Source organism: Hyla sarda, chromosome 3 (genome assembly GCF_029499605.1).
Source record: "Hyla sarda isolate aHylSar1 chromosome 3, aHylSar1.hap1, whole genome shotgun sequence".
In the NCBI taxonomy this organism is placed as follows: domain Eukaryota; kingdom Metazoa; phylum Chordata; class Amphibia; order Anura; family Hylidae; genus Hyla; species Hyla sarda.
This window is the reverse complement of record NC_079191.1, coordinates 292,472,150-292,496,680: the sequence shown is the minus strand read 5'-3', so window position 1 is coordinate 292,496,680 and position 24,531 is coordinate 292,472,150. Positions and strand designations below refer to the sequence as shown.

At 42.4% G+C, this 24,531-nt stretch overlaps 1 protein-coding gene across 7 annotated transcripts in view; it reads right to left on the bottom strand.

Moving 5' to 3' along the window:
- Positions 1-4,219: 4,219 nt before the first annotated feature.
- Positions 4,220-24,531, bottom strand: part of SFT2D1 (SFT2 domain containing 1) — a 205,277-nt gene continuing 184,965 nt past the window's right edge. For 5 of the 7 annotated variants that reach the window (XM_056566859.1, XM_056566862.1, XM_056566857.1 and 2 more), the window contains 2 exons: positions 11,166-11,223; positions 4,220-4,535 (listed from right to left, as the gene is read on the bottom strand). In XM_056566859.1, the coding sequence (XP_056422834.1) occupies positions 4,431-4,535; positions 11,166-11,223 (163 nt within the window). In that variant the 3' untranslated portion in view covers positions 4,220-4,430. The remainder of the gene's footprint in view (positions 4,536-11,165; positions 11,224-24,531) is intronic. The other 2 variants (XM_056566861.1, XM_056566864.1) reach the window with 1 other exon arrangement.

Sequence of the window (24,531 nt, the reverse complement as noted above, 5' to 3'; positions counted from 1 at the left end):
TCACTATCTTGCACTTGCATTACTATTCATGAATTTTAGCTATAATTTTATTTAGTTACATGATTTACGGGTGTTTGCGCATATAAATGTGCATATGGGGACTTGCTTATCACTAATATTTTACATACATGGTGGTGTTTAAAAGGCAGATATGTGAGCGATCTTGCTATAAGTTACTTGGTTGGCTCCGGCGCATGCGCAGTGAAATAGTAAGATAGAGATGTACTTCACTGATGTGATTGGCGCATGCGTCGTATGGTACCAGGATAAATGTTTATTATACTATCAAGAACGCATGCGCCCTACAATGCTGGGGCCAGTTACTATGGCTCTGACACTTGCTCCGCATGCGCTATTGTCCCGAACTCATTTGGTGATTCACTAAGCATGCGCAAGCTTAATGAAGTTGCGCGATACGGAGGAAAAGCCATGGAACCCACGCATGCGCGGGGAAATAGGCTGTAACCACCTTGGTAAGTGACATAGATATCGGACCAACAGCCCGCGCATGCGCATTTTCTATGGGAGTGAGGCAGGACACCGGAACTGGTTGTATAGGGAGCGTGTGTATGGATGGATGGATGGATGGAGTTCACACCTGTCGGCACTGAGGTACTAAATACTTGTGATATATAAAGATACGTTTGTGATATTATAGCCATGCACCACTGAGGAAGTCACCAAGAGTGACAGAACGCGTGGGGACTTAGGGTTTTTGGGAGACACCCGCTCTCAACATGACCGTGTGACGTATATGTATTTGCTCCTTTGACTACATGATGTAACCTGTGTTATTTGATCATTTTATTTTGCTTGCAGTAAGACCATTTACATTTTTTCACTAGTTTGGACCACTAGCGCTGCCATTTGTGTATCCTATATCATATTGTGTTGGGGCCAGTAGTCACAGGGAAAACATTGCACTTTATTATTGAGATATTTGACGGGTGTCCTTGTTTGTGGGGGGAGCACCAGATCAAGTCTGGGATCCCTCCCTATGGCTTAAGGTGGTCCGAGATGTTTTGTGGACCTCCTTTTTAAATGTTTTTAATTATATACGGCTATTTTTTGTACAATAAAGATTAACTTTAATATATAAACACTTTTGGTGTGCTATCACTTTCTGCTTTTCCTTTTCTATTTTTGGTTGTATAAATGCACAACAATGCATGCACTGAAACAAGTCTGCCATTTTAAAGAGGAGAAAAAATTTAAACAAACAAATCTTACCTTTTTTAGATTTTATTTGAATGTTAACTGCTCTGCGTGTGAACACCAGGTCTCAGAAGAGCAGGAGCACCATCTGCCTTTTGAAGACAGAATGTTTTGCTGGAATCGGAGTCGGGGACCATTTACAGAGCTCCCATGGTGCCAGAACAGCGGGAACCCCCTCAAGTGCCATCATTTTGGAAATTACACCCCTCAAGAAACTTAACAAGAGGTACAGTGAGTATTTACACATCACAGGTGTTTGGAACAGTGGGCTGTAAAATGGCAATTTTTTTTTCACAAAAATGCTGATGTTACCCCAAATTATTTTCATTTACACATAGATAATAGGAGAAAATGCCCCCCCCCCCCCCCCAAGTTTTATAACTCTGTTGCTTCAGAGTATGGAAATACCCCATATGTGGCCGTAACATGCTGTGCGGGCACATAACAGGGCTTAAGAGTCATAGAGCTAGGTTACATTCATTCAGAGGAAAATAAAACAAAGAAACACCTATATGTTACCCCATTACAGACAGTACCCCCCCCCCCCCCCCCCCGAGGAATGGATATAGGGGTAAAGTGGTGGACATTTTGAATGCACGGGTGTTTCCTAAATTAATTTTCCAGGAAGAATTAAAACTGCATTTTTCACCTATGCTCTGCTTCATCATTCTGGGAACAATATGTGACCCTTAAATTGTTGCCTAAAAATATGACGGGGCTCATGAGAGGGAAATATAGGCAACAAATGCTAACAGACCTAATAGTAGCTGAAAGTTACATACATTCAGAGGAAAATAAGAGAAAGTAACACCCACATGTCACCCTATTACAGACAGTACACCCCTTGGGGTAGGTGTATGGGGGGGGGGGGGGGGGGGTTGGGAGTGGACTAGTGATCCCTAAATTTATTTTCCAGGAATGGATGAAGTGTATTTTGAGGAAACGGAAAATTGCAATTTTACTACTGATATCACAATTATGTTCCCAGAATGATGACCCAGAGCATAGCTAAAAGTAAAAATGATGCCCGCCCCAAACCCTATGCTCGCCTGCTCTTTCCCGGTCGCCAAAAATTAGGGCCTTTAGGACTTCCTCTCAGAACTGAAGGAATGTCCCTGTGTTGCCAGCGTACTGGGACAGTACAAAAGAGTTGTACATGGCAACCTGGAGCATGTAGACCTTTTTTGTACCATGCCCGAGTTTTCCGCATGGCGTTATATGGCTTAAGGACTTGATCAGAGAGATCAACTCCCCCCCCATATACCAATTGTAGTCCAGAATGCAATCGGGCTTGAGGACCGATGTTGTGGCATCTCGCACAGGGACAAGGGTGCTGCCGTTACCATGAATTGTGGTCAGCATAAGGAAATCCCTCTTATTCTTATACCTGACCAACAACAGATTTTCACTGGTAAGGGCACGGGACTCACACTTGGGCAGAAGTGTTTAGAGAAAATTTGTAGGGAGGCCTCTCTGATTCTTCCACACGGTCCCACAAAAGGACGTGGATCTGCCGGTGAAGCATGTGAATAGAGGGATACTGGTATAAAAGTTATCCACATAAAAGATGTTAACTCTTATCCAGCAGTGGGTGCACAAGGTCTAACACAAATTTCCCGCTAACACCCAGAGTGGGGGATATTCTAGGAGTTCAATACGGGAATCCCGCCCCTTGTATACTCTAAACTTGCGAGTGTACCCTGAGGTTTGTAGAGTTTCACACCATACCTTACCCACTCAGAGGGAATGTACTGGCAGAAGGTGAGTCTCCACTTAAAACTGATGAAAGAACGGGGGGGGGGGGGGGGGGGGACAGGATGCTTTATCAGCATAATGCAGGCATTTCGGTATGGCTTCAAACCGTCCCCGTGTCATGGCCATACTGTAGATTGGGATACAGGAAGTCCCCACTCCAGTATTGCCTGACACTTTTCTTGGACTAGGCTCATGATCAGCACGAGGCCCCAAAACGTCCTCATTTCGGCTGCATGGATGGCATGCCATCCATTAGAGTGGTGGGCGATGAACTGTTGGGTGTACATGTTCGTCTGCTCCACCATTAGATTTACAAAGTCGTCACTGAAATAATAACCTATATCAATCTGTATTCCCGAGTCCCCAACAAACTCAGGAATCCCAGGCTGATAGCCCTCTGGGTCTCTCCAGATAGGATGGGGGGTTTGTGGCCTTGCCCAGTGTTAGGGGGGTGAGTGTGTGTGTATGTGCGCAGGGGGGGGTTAGTGTATGTGTGTGTGCTTGGTGTATACTAAATAACGGTGTGTGATTAATGAATCACACACCGTTACTTTATGACCCAAAAAAACAAAAAAAAGTCTGTGCCCCTCAAAAAATAGGGGGCAGACCGCAGAACCCTGATGCCCTAATAGGGCCCGGGTTATGCCACTTACTGTGCTGCAGACCGTCGGGCACCTATTCGGGGAGGAAAAAAACTATCATGAAAAGCTGTCTCTGGCATCCAGCCACAGTTAGAGCAGTGTGTCCTGGTAGGTACAGATCTAGCAGAGGGGGTGCCTGGCTCCTTCACTCGCTCTGCCCGCTGACTGAGGTGGGTTGGATGGTAGAGCGGAGGAAAGGGGGACATTAACTCTTCCTCTGCTGGCAGTTATTGGTCAGAACTGCTCTCCTGGGGAGGTGACGTGATTACCCCAGCAACAGAGGATGATTGTATGATGACCCGTATGACCCGGAATTGCTGCAAATCACCTTTCTGAACTAACCGGCGATTTGCGCCGATTGTCAACATGGGTGTGGGTCGTCGCGGGATCCAGGCGTTGGCACGGGATGCCTGCTCAACTATTTTAGCAGGCACCCCATTCCGTTCACTGCACGGTTATCGTGATGAACTGAAATGTTTAGTAAGTCCCAGGAAGCCAGGGAGACGTCATTTCTTTGTGCTGCCACTACACATACATACATACACACACACACACACACACACACACATATATATATGTATCATATATTGATACAACTGCAAACGTGACCAGGTAGACTTGTAGATTTATTTTAGCTTGAAATATTTACAAAGCTAGTATTTAAATGAAGAAAATGTGGAATTATATTTATTGCTGCATAAATATGCATATTAAAAAAAAAGTTAAAAATACAATATATTGTTTCCTTAAACAATTTAGAGAATTAGCACTTTATTTACAAAAAAATAAAATAAAATACATTTTGTTTTCAATGGAAACCTATAAAGCTAACTGATCGATATTGAATTTCTTGTTTTTTACAGCTGTAGTTGCCTTCTTGAATATTAGTCCAAACAGGAGGTGAAGCACTTCATCACAGCATCCCTAGATTGGGGAAAAAAAACAGTTTTGTATGTTGAAGGAAACCTCTGAAAATAAGACAATGAAAAAACACATCATGTGTTCCCTGAGTACGGACACATTTCTGAGGGACAGTTTATTTATCTTTTTATTTTGCAGTTTTCTACTGTAACTAAAGCATCCAAAGTAGTCCGCGTTACAAGGGAACACAGTCAAGTGTTGTGACATAGTGGCAGCTAATCTGGATCAGAAAAAAAAACCAGTAGCTCTGTCATGTTGTGGGGCACCCAGCAATCACAAGTTTAAAAGCGACAGACATACAGTAGAGGCAGTGGCAATACAGCTGACTGCAGGGGTACTGTGACTTGCCCCTGCTAAAAAGATCTTTATTTAGTAAAAGCATAGTGTAGTTGTATATTTATGGCTCTCTCACATGCTGATGGTATGCTATTTGATAAGTCTAGAAGGAATATTCTAGACTGGACGTAAATTTTCACAGCCTCCCCACCTGGACGTAAATTTTCACAGCCACCCTCCCACCTGGACGTAAATTTTCACAGCCCCGCTCCTAGATGTAGAAGGTGGAGGGAGGGGGGAGGTAGGGGAGATATAGCAACTTCCCCCAATAATTTATATTCTCCCCTCCCCCCTTTTCCTTCCCCTCCTATACCCCCCCACCTGCCCTTCGCCCCTTTATTGTGTACACTCAATTTACACATTAGCATCTTTATATATAGCACATAATTTCACTAATATTTGTTATAAATTAACACATAAATATATACACACACACCTATAAATAATATATATATATATATATATATATATATATATATATATATATATATAGATAGATAGATGCAAATCATAAAATGTTGCAGTATCTTGTAATACCTTTTTTATTGGACTAACAGCATTTTGTAGAGACAAGCTTTCGGGATTCCTCCCTTTATCAAGTCCAAAGCAAATCTAAGCTCACAAGTAGAAGACATAGGTTACATCTCACAAATATGCAGGGGTTAAGACAATAGATGTGGAGAATTCACACTAAGATGGGCCATAAAATGTCCAATATGTCCAATAAAAAAGGTATTTCAAGATACTGCAACATTTTATGATTTGCATCTGCATCACTGGACTAATACGGCTACTCAAATTTAATATATTATATATATATATATATATATATATATATATATATATATATATATATACATACACACACACACATATATATATATTTTATTTTTATTTATTTTTTAGTATGTAAAATATATATATTTAAAAAAAATTATTATCACACTATGTTTCATACACTCTATATACTGGCATGTTGTCATATTGTCCTTATTTATCACTTTTACACATTATTTAGAGGCGTTTACTATGTATTTTTTTCTTTATATACCGTATTTATCGGCGTATAACACGCACTTTTTAGGCTAAAATTTTTAGCCTAAAGTTTATGTGCGTGTTATACGCCGATACCACCCCAGGAAAGGCAGGGGGAGAGAGGCCGTCGCTGCCCGCTTCTCTCCCCCTGCCTTCCCTGGGGTGTAGAGCCCTGCTGCCGGCCCTTCTCACCCCCTGGCTATCGGCGCCGCTGCCCGTTCTGTCCCCCTGACTATCGGTACCGGTGCCGATAGCCAGGGGGAGAGAAGGGGCAGCGGCACCCATTGCCGGCGCCGCTGCCCCGTTGCCTCCCCCCATCCCCGGTGGCATAATTACCTGAGTCGGGTCCGCGCTGCTGCAGGCCTCCGGCGTGCGTCCCCTTAGTCGTTGCTATGCGCTGCACGGCGCGGCGCATGACGTCAGTGCGCCGCGCCGTGCATAGCAACGACGCAGGGGACGCACGCCGGAGGCCTGCAGCAGCGCGGACCCGACCCAGGTAATTATGCCACCGGGGATGGGGGGAGGCAACAGGGCAGCAGCGCCGGCAATGGGTGCCGCTGCCCCTTCTCTCCCCCTGGCTATCGGCGCCGGCAGTGGGGCGCCAGTACCGATAGTCAGGGGGACAGAACGGGCAGCGGCGCCGATAGCCAGGGGGTGAGAAGGGCCGGCAGCGGGGCTCTAGACTCCAGGAAAGGCAAGGGGAGAGAAGCGGGCAGCGACGGCCTCTCTCCCCCTGCCTTTCCTGGAGATGTATCGGGGTATACACGCGCACACACGCACCCTCATTTTACCATGGATATTTGGGTAAAAAAACTTTTTTTTACCGAAATATCCTTGGTAAAATGAGGGTGCGTGTTATAGGCCGGTGCGTGGTATACCCCGATAAATACGGTATTCATATTCATTTTTTATCCAAAATTTTAATAACATAATGCTGCTATATATCTTATGCACTATTGCAATTTATTTTATTCTATATATAGGCCGGACAATTCCCCTTTCTTATCAAAATACTCCAGACAATCATTCATTAAGACATTCAAGCTCTGCATTTTTTCCTTTATATATGTTGTAAATATTATGAATTGTTATATATCTCCATCTGTACACTGGTATATACACTAAGTGCTGGTTTTGTCCCAGTGCGCATGCACCGATCCCCAGCATCGCGCTCTTCCGGGCTCATGTCTTACACTGTCCATCATGTGATCTGTCATGTGACTTAGGCAGATGACGCGCGACCCAGGAGTACATGCGACGTACGGTGGCTCGTGGGCTATGCGCCGATACGGAGATAGAACTTTGCACTTTACAGGTGTGTAATATTTGTAATGTCTTTCTCTGACTGGCCGTTTGCCTATACAAATAAGATCTCCACCCCCAGGATGAAGGATAGTACCGAAACGTACATTGGGGTGACGTCGCTCCTGTGTCACCTCCTTGTATTTTTTACATTTGACGAAATTTTCCATTGGGTCTGTAATTTATGCTTGCCTTTTTCATATGTTTAGAGACTAGTGTCTGTTTACCTATATGCAATGCATATCTCTGCCCTTGATTTGCACATGATGTACTATGTTTACATGTGATAGCAGGTAGTGACGCCCTTTTGTTACAGTTCCCCCCCTGTGGGAGTTTCTTCCCGTGTGTTTGTTATTTCTCACTTGTCTTTAATGGATACAATAAATTGTTATTTTAATTTCAGTTAATGACTCCAAAAGTTCTTCTTTTGATTGTACAGCCCCCTGGATGTAGATTTTCACAGCCCCCTGGACGTAGATTTTCACAGACCCCTGGACGTAGATTTTCACAGACCCCTGGACGTAGATTTTCACAGACCCCTGGACGTAGATTTTCACAGCTGTGAAAATCTACAATCTACGTCCAGGAGCAGGGTTGTGCAAGCAGGGTTGTAAAAATATACGTCCAAGGGAGGAGCTGTGAAAATTTACGTTCCTCCTCTCCTCCTAAGGGAAGTGCGAGGAGGGAACTGCAGAGTTGCAGCCTGTCAAGCTCTGCCTTCCCCTCCCCTCGCTGCATGTTTGGCAATCTCTGGACAGCTGAGGGGAGGGGGGCACCTGATAAGTAAAAATGGTGGCCTGAGGTTTTAGAAAACAAATGATTGCTATAAATAGTCTAAAAAATGCAAAACAAATAACTAAATAAATAATGAAACAAAAAGAAAGAAACTTTTAATAAAAAAGAAACTTTATGATTTTACTAATAAAAAACACAAAATTAACAAACATATTTGGCATCACCGCATATGGAAATGTCCAAACTATAACAAAATATAAGGTTAAAGATCCCATATGGTAAACAGCATAAATCTTAAAAATAAATACCAGTCTAAAATTGATGACTTTTGTTTACATCACATCCCAGAAAAAAAGAAAAAGTGATCAAAAAGTCATATAAACACAAAAATACTACAGCACAAACCACAGATCACAGAACAAAAAAGTAAGCCCTCCTGCAGTCCAGTTTACTGAAAAACTTTAAACTTATAAGGGGTCACAATAGGGTAATTTTAAAAATACTAAAAGGTTCTCAAAAGCTTTAAAGAATTCCAGACAGGGTCCTTGACACAATTTCTAGTGGTTACTTTAGTTATATGGTAGTAATAAATGATGTTCCTTATTATTAATAGAAATGAAAGCATAAGACTGACGTGAATGCTACAAGGATATAAAATATAAAACAAAAAGTGGATTATTATATAGCATATGAAAGTATGAGATCAACCCAGTCCACACCACAGGGCCCTTGTGGTTGGCTGGGAAATTACATAAGTAAAAAATTAAAAATAATAATTATAAAAGATAAGCAACTGAGAAAAGGGTCAGAACAGCACCTTAATATGCATTTAGCCTTATCTGTTTACTGAGTGTACTCTACTAGTTTACACTAGTGTTTCATCTAACTCTGTATTATCAATCATATAAATGGACCGCCTTCCATTGTTATCTCCTGAACGAGCGCTCAGATTCCACAAGGACACAGCTGCACTACACACCTCATTCATCTCCACACTAAGCCATCTGCCTGCCCGCAGTGGCTAAATATAGGACTGTATTCATCTCCGCACCAAGCTGCCCGCTCGCCTGGTACCAGGCTGGAGCATGGCGATCTTTAGATACCTCTATAAGGGTAAGCGGTACATAGTACAAACCTTTAATATAATTTTATGCCTATACAGAGCGTGTACAAAAAAACTTTAACAGCAGCGGAACAAATACCCTCGATAATGGCGGCTAGTGCAAATCACTTCTGCTATCACAAAAGGGCAGAACTCTGCAAAAGTGAGAAACAATTGCTTTAACTGCTTTATAATTTTGCATTAGGATACCTTCAACTATTTTCCCAGGAGACTGACATTCGCTACTTCTTTCCACAGAAAACATATTGTACTGCATCTAATACCTGCTACCTTTTTTCCACAGGAAACATATCACTCTTGTTATTATAATAAAATTGTATAAAACATCCACTTTCACTCCCTTGGAGTAGGGATCGACCGATAACGATTTTTTGGTGCAAATACCGATAATCTGTGGAGGTTAGGGCCGATAACCTATACAGATATTCCCGTATAAGTTATCGGCTATTTATACCCCCGCGCGACACCGCTGCAGATCATTGATTTAAAGCGGGCACTTTAAATCAATGAACTGCAGCGGCTTTTGCGGTGCCATAGGCCGCCGCCGCCACAAGCTTCTCTCCCCCTGCCTGTCTGGGGGTCCTGCTGAGTCCTATCACCGACACCCAACCGCCACGGCCCCATTGCCTCCCCCATCCCCGGTTTTATAATTACCTGTTCCCGGGGCCCACGCTACATCTGGCACCGGTGGCGTCCTCCTGAGCTTTCACTGTGCGCACTGACTGTGACGTCTCATTGAGGACGTCACTTGTCATTGCGCAGCAGGTGCCAGAAGTAGTGTGGACCCCGGGAACAGGTAATTATAAAACCTTGGATGGGGGAGGCAATGGGGCCGGGGCGGTGCAGTGGGTCGGTGGGGGCGGTCGCGGTGCAGTGGGTGGTGCGGCGCATTATAGGATTATCGGCAAGGTAATTGCTGATACCGATAACGCCCAAAATCATGAATATCGGCCGATAATATCGAGCAAACAGATAATCGGTCAATCCCTACCTTGGAGACTCACAAATTTGATACAGAGCACAGACTATTAAATAGGTGTTTGGAACATTGAATATGGGTGAAGATACTGTACTGATACATGGACTCCAATTTTATTTGACCGTGCAGACTATTTATTATATTTAATTTTTTACCTCTTATGTAATTTCCTAGCAGTGTGGACTGGGTTGATCTTATACTTTTATATGCTATAAAATAAACCACTTCTTGTTTAATATTGTATATCCTTACAGCATTCACATCAGTCATCTGCTTTCATTTCTCTTAATAATGCATGTACCTTCCTTTATTTTAAATAATTTTTAAAATACATTTGTTAAAGTTTGTACGTTTTTTCATTTTTAAGTTGTACAATAAAATTATACAGCAAAAACAAAAAACCTAAAATGTAGCCTAAATGTAGCACCTAAACCCAATACACGGGTGCATGCTTCTGTGGCAAGTACAAAACATGTAAAAAAAAAAAGAAAATGGCAGCAACACACTTGGTCAACAGAATGGAGGCTCCTAGTGCACTCCTTGACCAAAACGTGTCCCCCCCCCCCCATCCACCATGCGGAGGTGGCCCCACATCGGATGGGACCCGAACACTCACTCACCTCCTCTGAAATAGGGGAGGGGATGCACGGCTACAGAGGGAGCCACTCCCCTCAATTTGCACAGCAAAAACAAAAAAACAAATTATACCCATGGTTACATGCTTTTATATTAATTGTATTGACCCACAGGATAAAGATAACATGTCAGTTGCACAATTTCAGTTTTCTTTTCAATTCCCCACACAAATGATATTTGTTTGGTTGCGCCATACATTTCATACTTGACCAGAAGAAACCACCCATCCACACACAAAAAAAACCTGTACAAATTATCAGCCAGTTATGCCCAAGGCTTCAACACAGCAACAGAAGACATGGATTATCCAGCACCAAGGTGTAGAATAGTAAATGTTGTTGCTTTAATCAGAATCAATATTACATGAAGGACACGTACAGGAAGTGGCATACCTACGCTACCTAGCGTTCAGGTTACCGACTTACCTATATAGCTACCTATACCTAGCTACTTATTTTCCTAGCTACGTGGCTACCTACCCACTTACCAAAATATTTAGCTCCTGCAGATACTGAAGAGATAATGTTTTAGTTGGAAGAAGTTGTCTGAGCCAGATGGAGAAGAAAAGGTTGACGACAATTAGAAAAAAAGTGAAAAGTGAGTCACTTAAAGGACAACTGTAGTGGTCAAAAATTCCTGCCCAAGTGCTCCCCAAACAAAAGTTATACAATTCTGTCTATTAGTCCTATTTACCTATATGCAACCGTTTATGAAATATTAGAGTTGCCAGCATAGCCGAGTAGTCTTGCGTCCGTCCCCTATTCATTACATAGCAGCCGCCATCTTGGGGACGGAGTTGTGTTCCTCCCAGCAGTCCTTGCGATTTTCTTTTCCTCCCCCTAGCCTCCGTCGGGTCCCGCCCGCTTATGCATATGCATAAGCGGGCGCTTTCTGAGGCAGCCATAGGCTCTGCCTCAAAGACACCCCTATCTGTAACCTCCCTCTTTGCCTGGTATTTGTAAGCTCCGTGCGTGCATGCGCACTGCACACACGGCGTTCCCTGGCCAAACACGTGATCACCCATGCTCTCCGTCGGCCAATAGGATTTATCATCCCCTGTGCGGCACGTGATATCATTTCTATTGGCCGACGGGGTGATCACGTGTTTGCACAGGGAACGCTGTGAGCACGGAGCTTACACATAGAAGGAGCGCTCGGAGCTTACAAATGCGCTCCTTCTATCTGTAAGCTCCGTGCGCTTCTTATATCTGTAAACTCCTTACAGATAGAAGAAGCGCACGGAGTTTACAAATAGAAGGAGCAGCTTTCAAATAGGGGCAGTGTCTTCTGGGTCCAGGTATTTGCCCAGATGAAAGCTGTGTGTGCCGTGCGCATGCGCGCACGGACCTCACAGATAGGGGCATGGAAATCTAAAATAAATCTATTCAAATATGTAAATGAAATATAACGCCCCTAACCTATAAATGTGCTGTACAAAGAATAAAGTTCTTTATTACTGGAGAATTTGGCTGTTTTGTGCTTTATTGCCTTACCAGACTGCTACACCTCACCTTTACCTGATCGCTACACCTTAGCACACATACGGCTGACATGTAAGTATTTAATAAAATACTTATAGTATATATATGCCGTATATATATATATATATATATATATATATATATATATATATATATACATATACACACGGCATGTATATATATATTATATATACATACATACATACACACGCCATATATATATATATATATATATATATATATGCATTTAATTAGACCATAAAATAATGCCATATAATTTTATAATATATATAATATTTAATTTATATATATATATATATTATAAATCTATAATTTACAAATATATATATATGAGTGTGTAATGTATATTATTAGATAATTACAGCGCATATATATATATATATATATATATATATTATATCTAATTATATGCATATATTATTATTATATATATATATATATATATATATATATATATATATATATATATGCATAGGATAAGACAATAAAATAATGCCACATACATACATACATATATATATATATATATATATATATATATATATATATACACGGCGTGTAAAAGCGGCACTCCAGTATCCAAAATGCTAATTCTTTTATTCAAACATCCGTCAGTACAAACTGATCCCCTCAATGATGTCTTTATCAAGAAAGATGCTTGATAACGACCAAAACCACAATATATTGATGGATATGTGAATAAACCACTTTGCCTTTTGGATACCGGAGTGCCTCTTTTTTTTTCTGTTTAGGCTATTTGCTTACTTGGTGGGGTCGTGTTCAGACCCCTAGACCCGGCTAAGCACCCAGATTCCACCCAGCACCTGGAGTCCTTCAATAGTGCCACTCACACCCAATATATACTAATAAAATATATATATATATCTATATATATCTATATATATTTATTCCATTTTCATCATTCTTGTGTTATCATGCTTTATGTTTGTTAGCCGTCAAACCTTTTTTCCATGGATGATTATGTGAAATATAAAGACAACATTGCCCTTTGTTCAATCTTGTCTGTAAATTTTTGACCGTCTACCACAGAAAAAAGGTTTAACTACTATCAAAACATGGTTAAAAAATATAGATAGGCTTTGGGAGTAGGGTCATAGTGTGTTGGAGCCAACCTATTCAGTTAGGTCTGTCTGGAATCTGATAATCCAATTAGTGTGCTCCAAACACCCAGACCACCGTCTAACCCCCACCTTTTTTTTTTTTAATATTGTCTGACCATGGTTTTTTTTGCTGTAAAAACTTTGTTGTCAGGTAGACGTTGGTAATTAACATACCACTTTGGCTCTGCCAGAGTTCAGACAGAGCTGGGGGAGATGTTGTCTTCACATTTCAGACCGTCTACCAAGGAACAGGTCAGGAGCCTGGTCAGACTTTAAAAAAAATCGGGGTGGTGCTGGTGATTTGTTATAGTATTTTGGAGGACACACATTTACGTATTAGAATTCAGACAGGATAACTAAATTGCTTGGCTCCAACATACTCTAAGTCTTCCCCTAACCCCCTCTCTTTTGTTCTCTACTCCAAGAACTTTATCTCCTAGCAAATCAAAAGACATCTGTAGTGCAAGACTTTTACATATTGCTGTGCCATGGTGGCAAAAATAAACAAAATAAACTTTAAAGGGGTATTCCGGGCAAAAACATCTTATCCCTGATCCAAAGGATAGGGGATAAGATGTCTGAACACGGGGGGGGGGGGGGGCGCCGCTGGGACCCCCGCGATCTCCCTGCAGCAGCCTGCATTCTATGCGTAACTGCACCTGCAGTTTCGGAAACCTCCGGGCTTCCGATACAGGGACGTGACGCCACGCTACGCCCACTACATTCATGTCTATGGGAGGGGGAGTTGCGGCCGTCATGCCCCCTCCCATAGAAATGAATGGAGGTGGCGTGGCGTGACGTCACGTCCCAGTATCGGAAGCCCGGAGGTGCAGGTGCAGTTACGCATAGAATGCGGGCTGCTGCAGTGAGATCGCGGGGGGTCCCAGCAGCAGGCTCCCCCGCGATCAGACATCTTATCCCCTATCCTTTGGATCGGAGAAAAGATGTTTTTGCCCGAAATACCCCTTTAAATCACTTTTCTACATTCACCTGTTTGTCCGGTACCGGCCTCGCAGTCCAGCGGTGCCTCATTCAGCTTCCTGGGGATGGGAACGCCACAGAGCCGTCAGCGTATCACCGGCCGCAGTGATGTCCCGCCTCGGCCGTTGATACGCCGACGGCTCTGTCCAGGAAGCTGAATGAGGTTCGCACCGCTGGACCATGAGGCCGGCACGGGACAAACAGGTGAATGTAGAAAAGTGATTTTAAAGGGGTATTCCGGGCAAAAACATCTTATCCACGATCCAAAGGATAGGGGATAAGATGTCTGATCGTGGGGGCCCGCTCTGTCTATTCAACTCCCTGGTGGATATTGACTAACGCTGCGTATCAGTGGTGAGATGGAAGATTTCTGCAGCCGTTGAGTGCAGCATCACTCACTGTAGGCCCCATTTCTATGTAATAGTAGCTGTAGTAACTCCATACAGCACATTCATAGTTGGAAAAAAAATCAATAACCATATTAAAATTGATGGAAAATATTAACAATTTAATCCTTTAACGATGCAGGACGTATATTTATGCGGCGTCCCGAACAGCTTGCAGGACACCGGGAGGGCCCTTACCTGCCTCCTCGGTGTCCGATCGGCGAATGACTGCTCCGTGCCTGAGATCAAGGCAGGAGCAGTCAAGCGCCGATAACGCTGATCGCAGGCGTGTTAATACACGCCTGTGATCAGGATGAGAGATCAGTGTGTGCAGTGTTATAGGTCCCTATGGGACCTATAACACTGGAAAAAAAAAGTGTTAATAAAGGTCATTTAACCCCTTCCCTAATAAAAGTTTTAATCACCCCCCTTTTATCATAAAAAAAATAAAACTGTGTAAATAAAAATAAACATATGTGGTATTGCCGCGTACGTAAATGTCTGAACTATAAAAATATATTGTTAATTTAACTGCACGGTCAATGCGTACGCGCAAAAAAATTCAAAAGTCCAAAAACGCGTATTTTGGTCACTTTTTATACCATTAAAAAATGAATAAAAAGTGATCAAAAAGTCCGATCAAAGCAAAAATCATACCGATAAAAACTTCAGATCACGGCGCAAAAAATGAGCCCTCATACTGCCCTGTACGTGGAAAAATAAAAAGTTATAGGGGTCAGAAGAGGACATTTTTAAACGTATAAATTTTCCTGCATGTAGTTATGATTTTTTCCAGAAGTACGACAAAATCAAACCTATATAAGTAGGGTATCATTTTAACCGTATGGACCTACAGAATAATGATAAGGTGTCATTTTTCCCGAAATATGCACTGCGTAGAAACGGAAGCCCCCAAAAGTTACAAAATGGCGTTTTTTCTTCGATTTTGTCGCACAATGATTTTTTTTCCCGTTTCGTCATGAATTTTTGGGTAAAATGACTGATGTCACTGCAAAGTAGAATTGGTGGCGCAAACAATAAGCCATAATATGGATTTTTAGGTGGAAAATTGAAAGGGTTATGATTTTTAAAAGGTAAGGAGGAAAAAACGAAAGTGCAAAAACGGAAAAACCCTGAGTCCTTAAGGGGTTAAATTCCCAAAATGCAATATATTTTTTTTTACAAGGTAAAAATAAGGTACAGCTCACTAATGGTTTTGTTCTTTCATTTATAATTCTACAATTAGAATGCCAGCCTGTGTCATAAAGGGATGCCCCACCACATGGCGTAAACTGAACCCATATTACATACTTTTCCTAATAATGAAGGTCGCATTAGGAAATGGCTCCAGAACAGTGGTCAGTTTACAGCAAATATGGAACAGATGGTGCAGAAGGTTTTGCTTGGAAAAGCTAATGACACCTACAGAATGTGTTCGCTACATTTTGAGCAAGAGGCGTACACATTTATTAAGGATCGTCGTAAACTCCGGCCTGATGCAGAACCGACTATTTTTCCAAGTCTACCATCAAAGGGACTACAATTAGTACAGTTCAGAAAACTCAATGTCTATCAGAACACAATTATTTTATCAATTTTACTGCAGAGGAAACGTTACTGCCTTTTTCTTTGGAGCCTTATCCACAACCAACAGAAAGTGTTCTGCCAGAAATGGATCCAAATCTGGGTCCCATTTCACCTATATTCTTTGTTGAAGAAGAGGACCTTCTGTTGGCTAACGAAGAAACTGCTACTACAATCACAACTTATATAGACCCAGAAGACACTTCCTTTCACGCTCCTGATATAGAGGAAGAACCGGAGGAATCAATTTCAAGCAGCGATGATGAAATTAAATTGCCTGAAGATTTTGAAGACTTGCATTGTATCAATGAAGATGTGGTTCGAGATAGAAAATTTTTAATCTTTGAATCATGTTTTAAAAAATTGATTCGTATGATCCCTTGTCCGGTAAAAAGGAAATGTAAAGGGCAGTTGACACACTATAAGCAATATTTTCAGGGGAGCATGTTTCACCTTACGGTGAAATGTTCTCAAGGACATGTGCGTGCCTTGTGGAAATCACAACCTACAGTCAGCAATAATCCTGCAGGAAATGTATTGCTATCGGCTGCTACCGTCCTAAGTGGGAACAGTATAAATAAGATGGAAAGTTTCTTCAGAATAATAAACATGAAGAGCATATCACAGTCAACTTTTTTCACTCATCAAAAGCTATACATTTACTCAGGAATACATCTTAGCTGGAAACAAGAGCAAGAGCAAATTCTTAGTGAGATTGGAAATGCCCCGCTTTACCTGACTGGAGACGGACAGAATGACTCCCCGGGGTTTTCTGCAAAGTACTGCTCATACACTCTAATGGACGCACACACCAAAAAAGTATGTACTTTCCATGTTGAGCAGCTGAAACCATCCACCACATCAGTTGGCTTAGAAAAGCTGGCCTTTAAAAAGTGTATCCAAAGTTTGTTGGACAAAAACATTGAAATTGCCATGCTAGCCACTGATAGACATATTTCAATACGGAAAATAATGCGGGAAGAGTTTGCACACATCGGACATCAGTTCGATGTGTGGCATGTGGCGAAGTCTGTTGGAAACAAACTGGCAGCGGGGGCTAAACAAAGAAACACACAAGTACTCCATTCCTGGATACAACCAGTGAAAAATCACCTGTGGTGGTGTGCACGCACATGTGATAAAAACCCGGACATCCTAGTAGAAAGGTGGAAATCTGTCACACGCCACGTGGCCAATAACCATGCTTGGGAGGGCGACTCTATTTACTCGGGGTGTCTACATCCCCCCCTTACAGCTGAACAAGTTGAAAAAAATAAATGGTTAGAACCTGGCTTACCACCACATAACGTACTTAGCAAAGTTTGTTTAAATCCCATTTTACTGAGGGACATTCGCCAACTATCACATTTCTGTCACACTGGGGAACTTGAGATATACCATAGTGTCTGTCTCAAGTACAGGCTGAAGAGAATTCATTTTTTTATCGACTCAATGATTGCAAGAACCCAGCTTGCAGCATTGGACCACAACAAAAATGTTGGCAGAATTCAAGCAACAGTAAAAAGGGAAACATCTTCAAGTGAACAGTTGGGAAGTGAACGCTACAAATATGTGTACTCTAAGGCGCGGAGAGATTGGATTATCAAGGCTGTTTATGAACCCACCTCACAAGATTTTATGAAAGAGGTTCTAGACAATATTTTCAAAGTAGTAGTTTACCCAACTGTGAGTGACTGGGTATCTCAGAGGGAAGTTAATCCTACAAATATTGCCCCCGTTCCAAGACCGGATACCTCTGTTTTACTAGAGCAATACGAATCAAGATTTCAGCGATAATACATTTAGAAATGTATTAGATTAACCTGTTTTTTCAAAAAATTATATAGGATATATCTTTGATAATGTTTATTGTTCATACATTTGTGAGTTGTTGTTACAACATTTTTGTATTAAATTATTAGTTTTTTTATTCATAACATGTGTATTCTTTGTATCAGCAATTACGGAAGTTCACAGACACATAAGGGATCTTCAATAAAAATAGAGAGAGAAAGAGAGAAAGAAAGAAAGAGAAAGAAAGAAAGAGAAAGAAAGAAAGAGAAATTGAGAGAGAATGAGAGAGAGAAAGAGAGGGGGGGAGAGAAGGGGAGAGAGAGAGAGAGAGAAGAGAGAGAGAGAGAGAGAGAGAGAGAGAGAGAGAGAGAGAGAGAGAGAGAGACAGAGAGAGAGACAGAGAGAGAGACAGAGAGAGAGACAGAGAGAGCGATCGCAACAGCTTGAGGCACACCTGTTGTAAAACACTTTTCTATTGACATGTGGACCTACTCCAAATCCCAGTAAAAGAGAAAGCTGAAATGGCATGCTGGGATGTGTAGTCTTGCAACAGCTGGAAGCACCGCTGCAACTACAAGCATGCAGGAACAGCAGAAAGCTGTCAGGGCATGCCGGGATGTGTAGTCTTGCAACAGCTGGAAGCACCACTGGAACTACAAGCATGCAGGAACAGCAGAAAGCTGACAGGGCATGCTGGGATTTGTAGTCTTGCAACAGCTGGAGGCACCGCTGCAACTACACGCATGCAGGAACAGCATAAAGTAGTCTTGCAACAGCTGGATGAACCGCTGCAAATCCAAGCATGCACGTACAGCAGAAAGCTGTCAGGGCATGCTGGGATATGTAGTCTTGCAACAGCTGTAGGCACCGCTGCAAATCCAAGCATGCACGTACAGCAGAAAGCTGTCAGGGCATGCTGGGATATGTAGTCTTGCAACAGCTGGAGGCACCGCTGCAACTACAAGCATGCAGGAACAGCAGAAAGCTGACAGGGCATGTTGGCATGTGTAGTCTTGCAACAGCTGGAGGCACCGCTGCAACTACACGCATGCAGGAACAGCAGAAAGCTGACAGGGCATGCTGGCATGTGTAGTCTTGCAACAGCTGGAGGCACCGCTGCAACTACAAGCATGCAGGAACAGAAGAAAGCTGACAGGGCATGCTGGGATATGTAGTCTTGTAACAGCTGGAGGCACCGCTGCAAATCCAAGCATGCACGTACAGCAGATAGCTGTCAGGGCATGCTGGGATGTGTAGTCTTGCAACAGCTGGAGGCACCACTGCAACTCCAAGCATGCACGAACAGCAGAAAGCTGTCAGGGCATGCTGGGATGTGTAGTCTTGTAACAGCTGGAGTCACCTCTGCAACTAGAAGCATGCACATACAGCATAAAACAGACAGGGCATGCTGGGATTTGTAGTCTTGCAACAGCTGGAGACACCACTGCAATTCCCAGCATGCCCGAACAGCATAAAAAATAACTGGGCATGCTTGGAGTTGTAGTTTTGAAAAAGATGGAGGGACCAATATCAGGACAGTTTTATAGACAAACAATTATGTTTTTTACCATTTTTACTTTCACTATCCACTCTCCAGTGCTGACACTGCTGATTCTAGCTATGCAGACTGTCTGTCTACATAGCTAGGAACTAACATGAGCACGGAGGCAGCTGCTTCATCACTGGACAGGAGCCAGCATGGGGAGGGGGAGATGAGCAGAAGGGGAGGGTGTATGCACAGGGGAGGGAGATGGGGGCGTTACAATATTATAATTTGCTTGGGAGAGAGAACAGGGGGAGGGCAGCAGCTTACAGGAAGTAAGCACAAGGCATGATGGGAGATGTAGTTTTTCTTTCACTTGTCCTCAGTAATTCATGTGCTGATAGCGGGAGAACGGCTGGGCCAATTTTGACGGGGGAGACATCGTTGGAAAGGTCTTTAAAAGACCTATTAAATGAGGTAAAAAAATTTTTTTTGCCCAGCACTGCTGATGTCCTTTAATTTAAAGGATAACTCCATGATGTAACAACTTATCCCCTATCCTAAGGATAGGGGATAAGTGTTAGATCGCGGGGGTCCAACCGCTGGGGCCCCCCACATGGAGTTCCGGCTCCATGCATGAAACAAGCATTTTCGACCACAGCACGAAGCTGAGGCAGACACGGCACTTTCCATGCAGTTCTATGGCAGAGCCAGATATTGCTGAAAGCAGTGCTCTGGCTCTCCCATAGAGCTGCAAGGACGGGGCATGTCGGATGCTGCTTCCTGCGGTGGTAGAAAATGCTTGTTTTATGCAGCGAGCCGTTCGGGAGATAGCGGGGGCACCAGCGGTCAGACCATCCACGATCTAATACTTATCCCTTAGCCTTAGGATAGGGGATAAGTTGTTAAATCTCGGAGTTATCCTTTAACTGTATAGTAAAAACAAACAAAAAAAAAGGGGGGGGGGGTAGGGCATTGATGCACACACGTTGGTGGGAGTGCTCAACAGGAGCACAACGGGTGCTAGGTACGCCTCTGCATACAGGAGAAAGAAAAACATCTGGTGCATTTCAAGCACAGTGTGCTTAGTCATAGAATGTTTGCAATTATACAAACACTCGTTAAAGTACTTTAACCCCTTAAGGACGCAGGACGTAAATGTACGTCCTGGTGAGGTGGTACTTAACGCACCAGGACGTACATTTACGTCCTAAGCATAAAAAAAAAAGTGTAAAAAAGTGTAAAAAAAATGTAAAAAAATGTTAAAGTAAAAGTAAAAAAAAAGTGAAAAATCCCCTCCCCCAATAAAAAAGTAAAACGTCCGTTTTTTCCTATTTTACCCCCAAAAAGCGTAAAATTTTTTTTTTATAGACATATTTGGTATCGCCGCGTGCGTAAATGTCCGAACTATTAAAATAAAATGTTAATGATCCCGTACGGTGAACGGCGTGAACGAAAAAAAATTTAAAAAGTCCAAAATTCCTACTTTTTTAATACATTTTATTAAAAACAAAATTATAAAAAATATATTAAAAGTTTTTTATATGCAAATGTGGTATCAAAAAAAAGTACAGATCATGGCGCAAAAAATGAGCCCCCATACCGCCACTTCTACGGAAAAATAAAAAAGTTAGAGGTCATCAAAATAAAGGGATTATAAACGTACTAATTTGGTTAAAAAGTTTGTGATTTTTTTTAAGCGCAACAATAATATAAAAGTATATAATAATGGGTATCATTTTAATCGTATTGACCCTCAGAATAAAGAACACACGTCATTTTTACCATAAAGTGTACGGCGTGAAAACAAAACCTTCCAAAATTGGCAAAATTGCGTTTTTCGTTTTAATTTCCCCACAAAAATAGTGTTTTTTGGTTGCGCCATACATTTTATGATATAATGAGTGATGTCATTACAAAGGACAACTGGTCGCGCAAAAAACAAGCCCTCAAACTAGTCTGTGGATGAAAATATAAAAGAGTTATGATTTTTAGAAGGCGAGGAGGAAAAAATGAAAACGTCAAAATTAAATTGTCCTTTAAGGCCAAAATGGGCTGAGTCCTTTAGGGGTTAAAGAAAAAAAAAGTCATATGTTACCGACGTAGTGATTAAAAAACAAACAGCAGGAGGAAAAAACGGCCTGGATTGTTACTATTACTCTTCTAATAAAGAAACACATTTTAGTAAAGTTAAATCATTAAGGAGCCCCCTGCCCCTCTCCCAGTTCAAACATATGTTAAACATAACTACTTGGACCAATCATATAAATGGTTTGAACTTGCTGCAGTCTGCACACTAATAATATGCCCTAGGTATTACCTTTTTCAGGATTGCACTAATTTATAGACTTTCAAATAACGCTCGCAAATAGCACTGTACATTGCTTTAACTAGCTTCTTTCAGAATTAGCTATGTTCTTAATTGTATGGATATCTTGTTTATGGTTTTACCTGTATGAAATAACATTCTGCATTGCTATCTTTACATTGCTTAAAAATTTCGAAAAAGAAAATGTTAAAACAAATCATGAAAGGACATCTGTAGTGATATAACTTATCCCCTATCCGAAGCCGCGGAAGACACAATCCCTCTGGGTATCTCTATCGGATACATGAAGGGGGCGTATCCACTGTCGCGTCATGCGGAGATGGAACGCCCTCGTTCCAGCATACTCCCGCGGCCCTGTACAGAAGATCGCGGGGGGACCCAGCGCTCAGACCCCCTGGGATCTATAACTTATCCCCCTATCCTTCAGAGAGAGGATAAGTTATATTACACTACAGATGTACTTTAAGGAGAAAGATCTGTAAGCATGTATTGATAACATTACGGTTGTAACATAATTAATAAGGTTAAAAAAAATAAAAAAACACCGACAAGAGTCTATCGAGTTCAACCTAGAACCCTACTGTGTTAATTCAGAGGATTGTTAAAACCCACATGAGGCTGATGCAAATTGCCTAATGACAGAAGGAAAATTTCCTTCCCGACCCCAATATGGTGATCAGAATAAAACCCTGGAACAACGTTCTATCCACATAAATCTAGTTTCCATAACCTGTAATATTATATTTTTCCAAAAGAACATCCAGGCCCCCCTTGGACTTGCTTATTGAGTTAGACATCCCTACATCAGACGGCAGAGAGTTCCATAGTCTCACTGCCCTTACAGTAAAGAATCTCTGTTTATGATGAAGGTGAAACCTTCTTTCCTCTAGACGTAGAAGATGCCCCCTTGTCATGGTTATAGGCATAGGTATAAAAAGATCACTACAAAGATCTCTGTACTGTGCATTTATATATTTGTACATTGAGATGATAATGCCCCTCAGCCTAAAACTAAATAACCCTGAGCTTGATAACCTGTCTTGGTACCAGGGCTGTGGAGTCGGAGTCCGAGTCGGACGAAATTTTGGGTACCTGGAGTCGGAGTCGGCAAACAATGACTCAGACTCCTACTAAATTTAGATTGGAATTAAAAGAAAAAAAAAAAGCAAGTTCAAATGTCCCAATTCACAAAAAGTTATAATTAATGAATTCTCTACTATAAGAATAAAGATCAATGCATGCAGTGCCTCATGTAACCGCAAAACGAACACGTTAAGCGACTGTGAAGAAGCATGCTTTTCATGTGCTTTACTATTTGGCACAATTAGGAGCGGCAATACTTATACTTTCCATAGTGTTGTGTCCTGCTGTTACAGGGAACCCATGGGTAACCTAGCCTCTCACTGATTCGTGTTTTTTGCAGGACTAGAGACACTTGCATAAGTGAAGGGAATGGAGGGTCAATAGTTCAAGACTGAAGCTGTAAACCATTGGAAAAACTGCTGCCATTCAATTAAGGCTATAAAAACTTGTGAACTCGATTGTTAGCTTAAAGGGGTACTCCGCCCCTAAACATCACGAGGGGCGGAGCCGTGATGTAGTGATGCTCCGGCCCCTGTATCGCCCATCATTACGCACAGAGCGAACTCGCGTGGTGCCGCATCGGCAATCCCGGGGGTCCCCAGCAGCGGGACCCCAGCGATCTGACATCTTATCCCCTATCCTTTGGAAAGGGGATAAGATGTTAGATCGCCCGGGGTCCCCCGGGATCGCCGCTGCGGCACCACGCGCTCATTACTGCACAGAGCGAGCGAGTAATGACGGGCGATACAGGGGCCGGAGCATCGTGACATCACGGCTCCGCCCCTCATGATGTCACAGCTTGACCCCTCAATACAAGTCTATGGGAAGGGACGTGGGGGTAGTCACGCCCCCTACCATAGACTTGCATTAAGGGGGCGGGCCGTGATGTCACATGGGGCAGAGCCATGATGTCACACTGCTCCATCCCCTGTATAGACCATCATTACGTATAGCCCATCATTACGCACAGAGCGAACTCTCTCTGTGTAGTAATGAAAACGCGGTGCCGCAGTGGCGATCCCGGGGGTCCCCAGCTGCAGGACCCCGGCGATCTGACATCTTATCCCCTATCCTTTGGATAGGGGATAAGATGTCTAGGGGCGGAGTACCCCTTTAAACTTGACTATGGGATTCTAGTAGGGAAATCATGTTTTATAATAAATGCCCCTCCCTGGATCCTCCCACTGCCCATCTTCAGCAGCAGATCAGCACACCAACTGTTCAATACAGTAGACTGTTGGCTTCCCAGCCAGTAGTCCTGTAGTAATGACATGTATGTTGCCTTTCTTTCCTTCAAGGAATGTATAAAATACATTCACATATAAATACAGAGGAGTCAGAGTAGAGAAGTCTGAGTCGGAAGCACAGAAAACTCCAGTCGAAATTGGAACATTTATCTACCGACTCCACAGCCCTGCTTGGTACTCTAATCCACCCATACCATTAATGATCTTTTCCACCCTCCTCTGCACCATCTCAAATTCAGCCACATTCTTTTTATATACAAGTGCCCAAAATTGGACACAATACTATGACTAATGATTTATACAGAGGCAAAACTATGTTCTTGTCACAAGCCTGTATTTACAC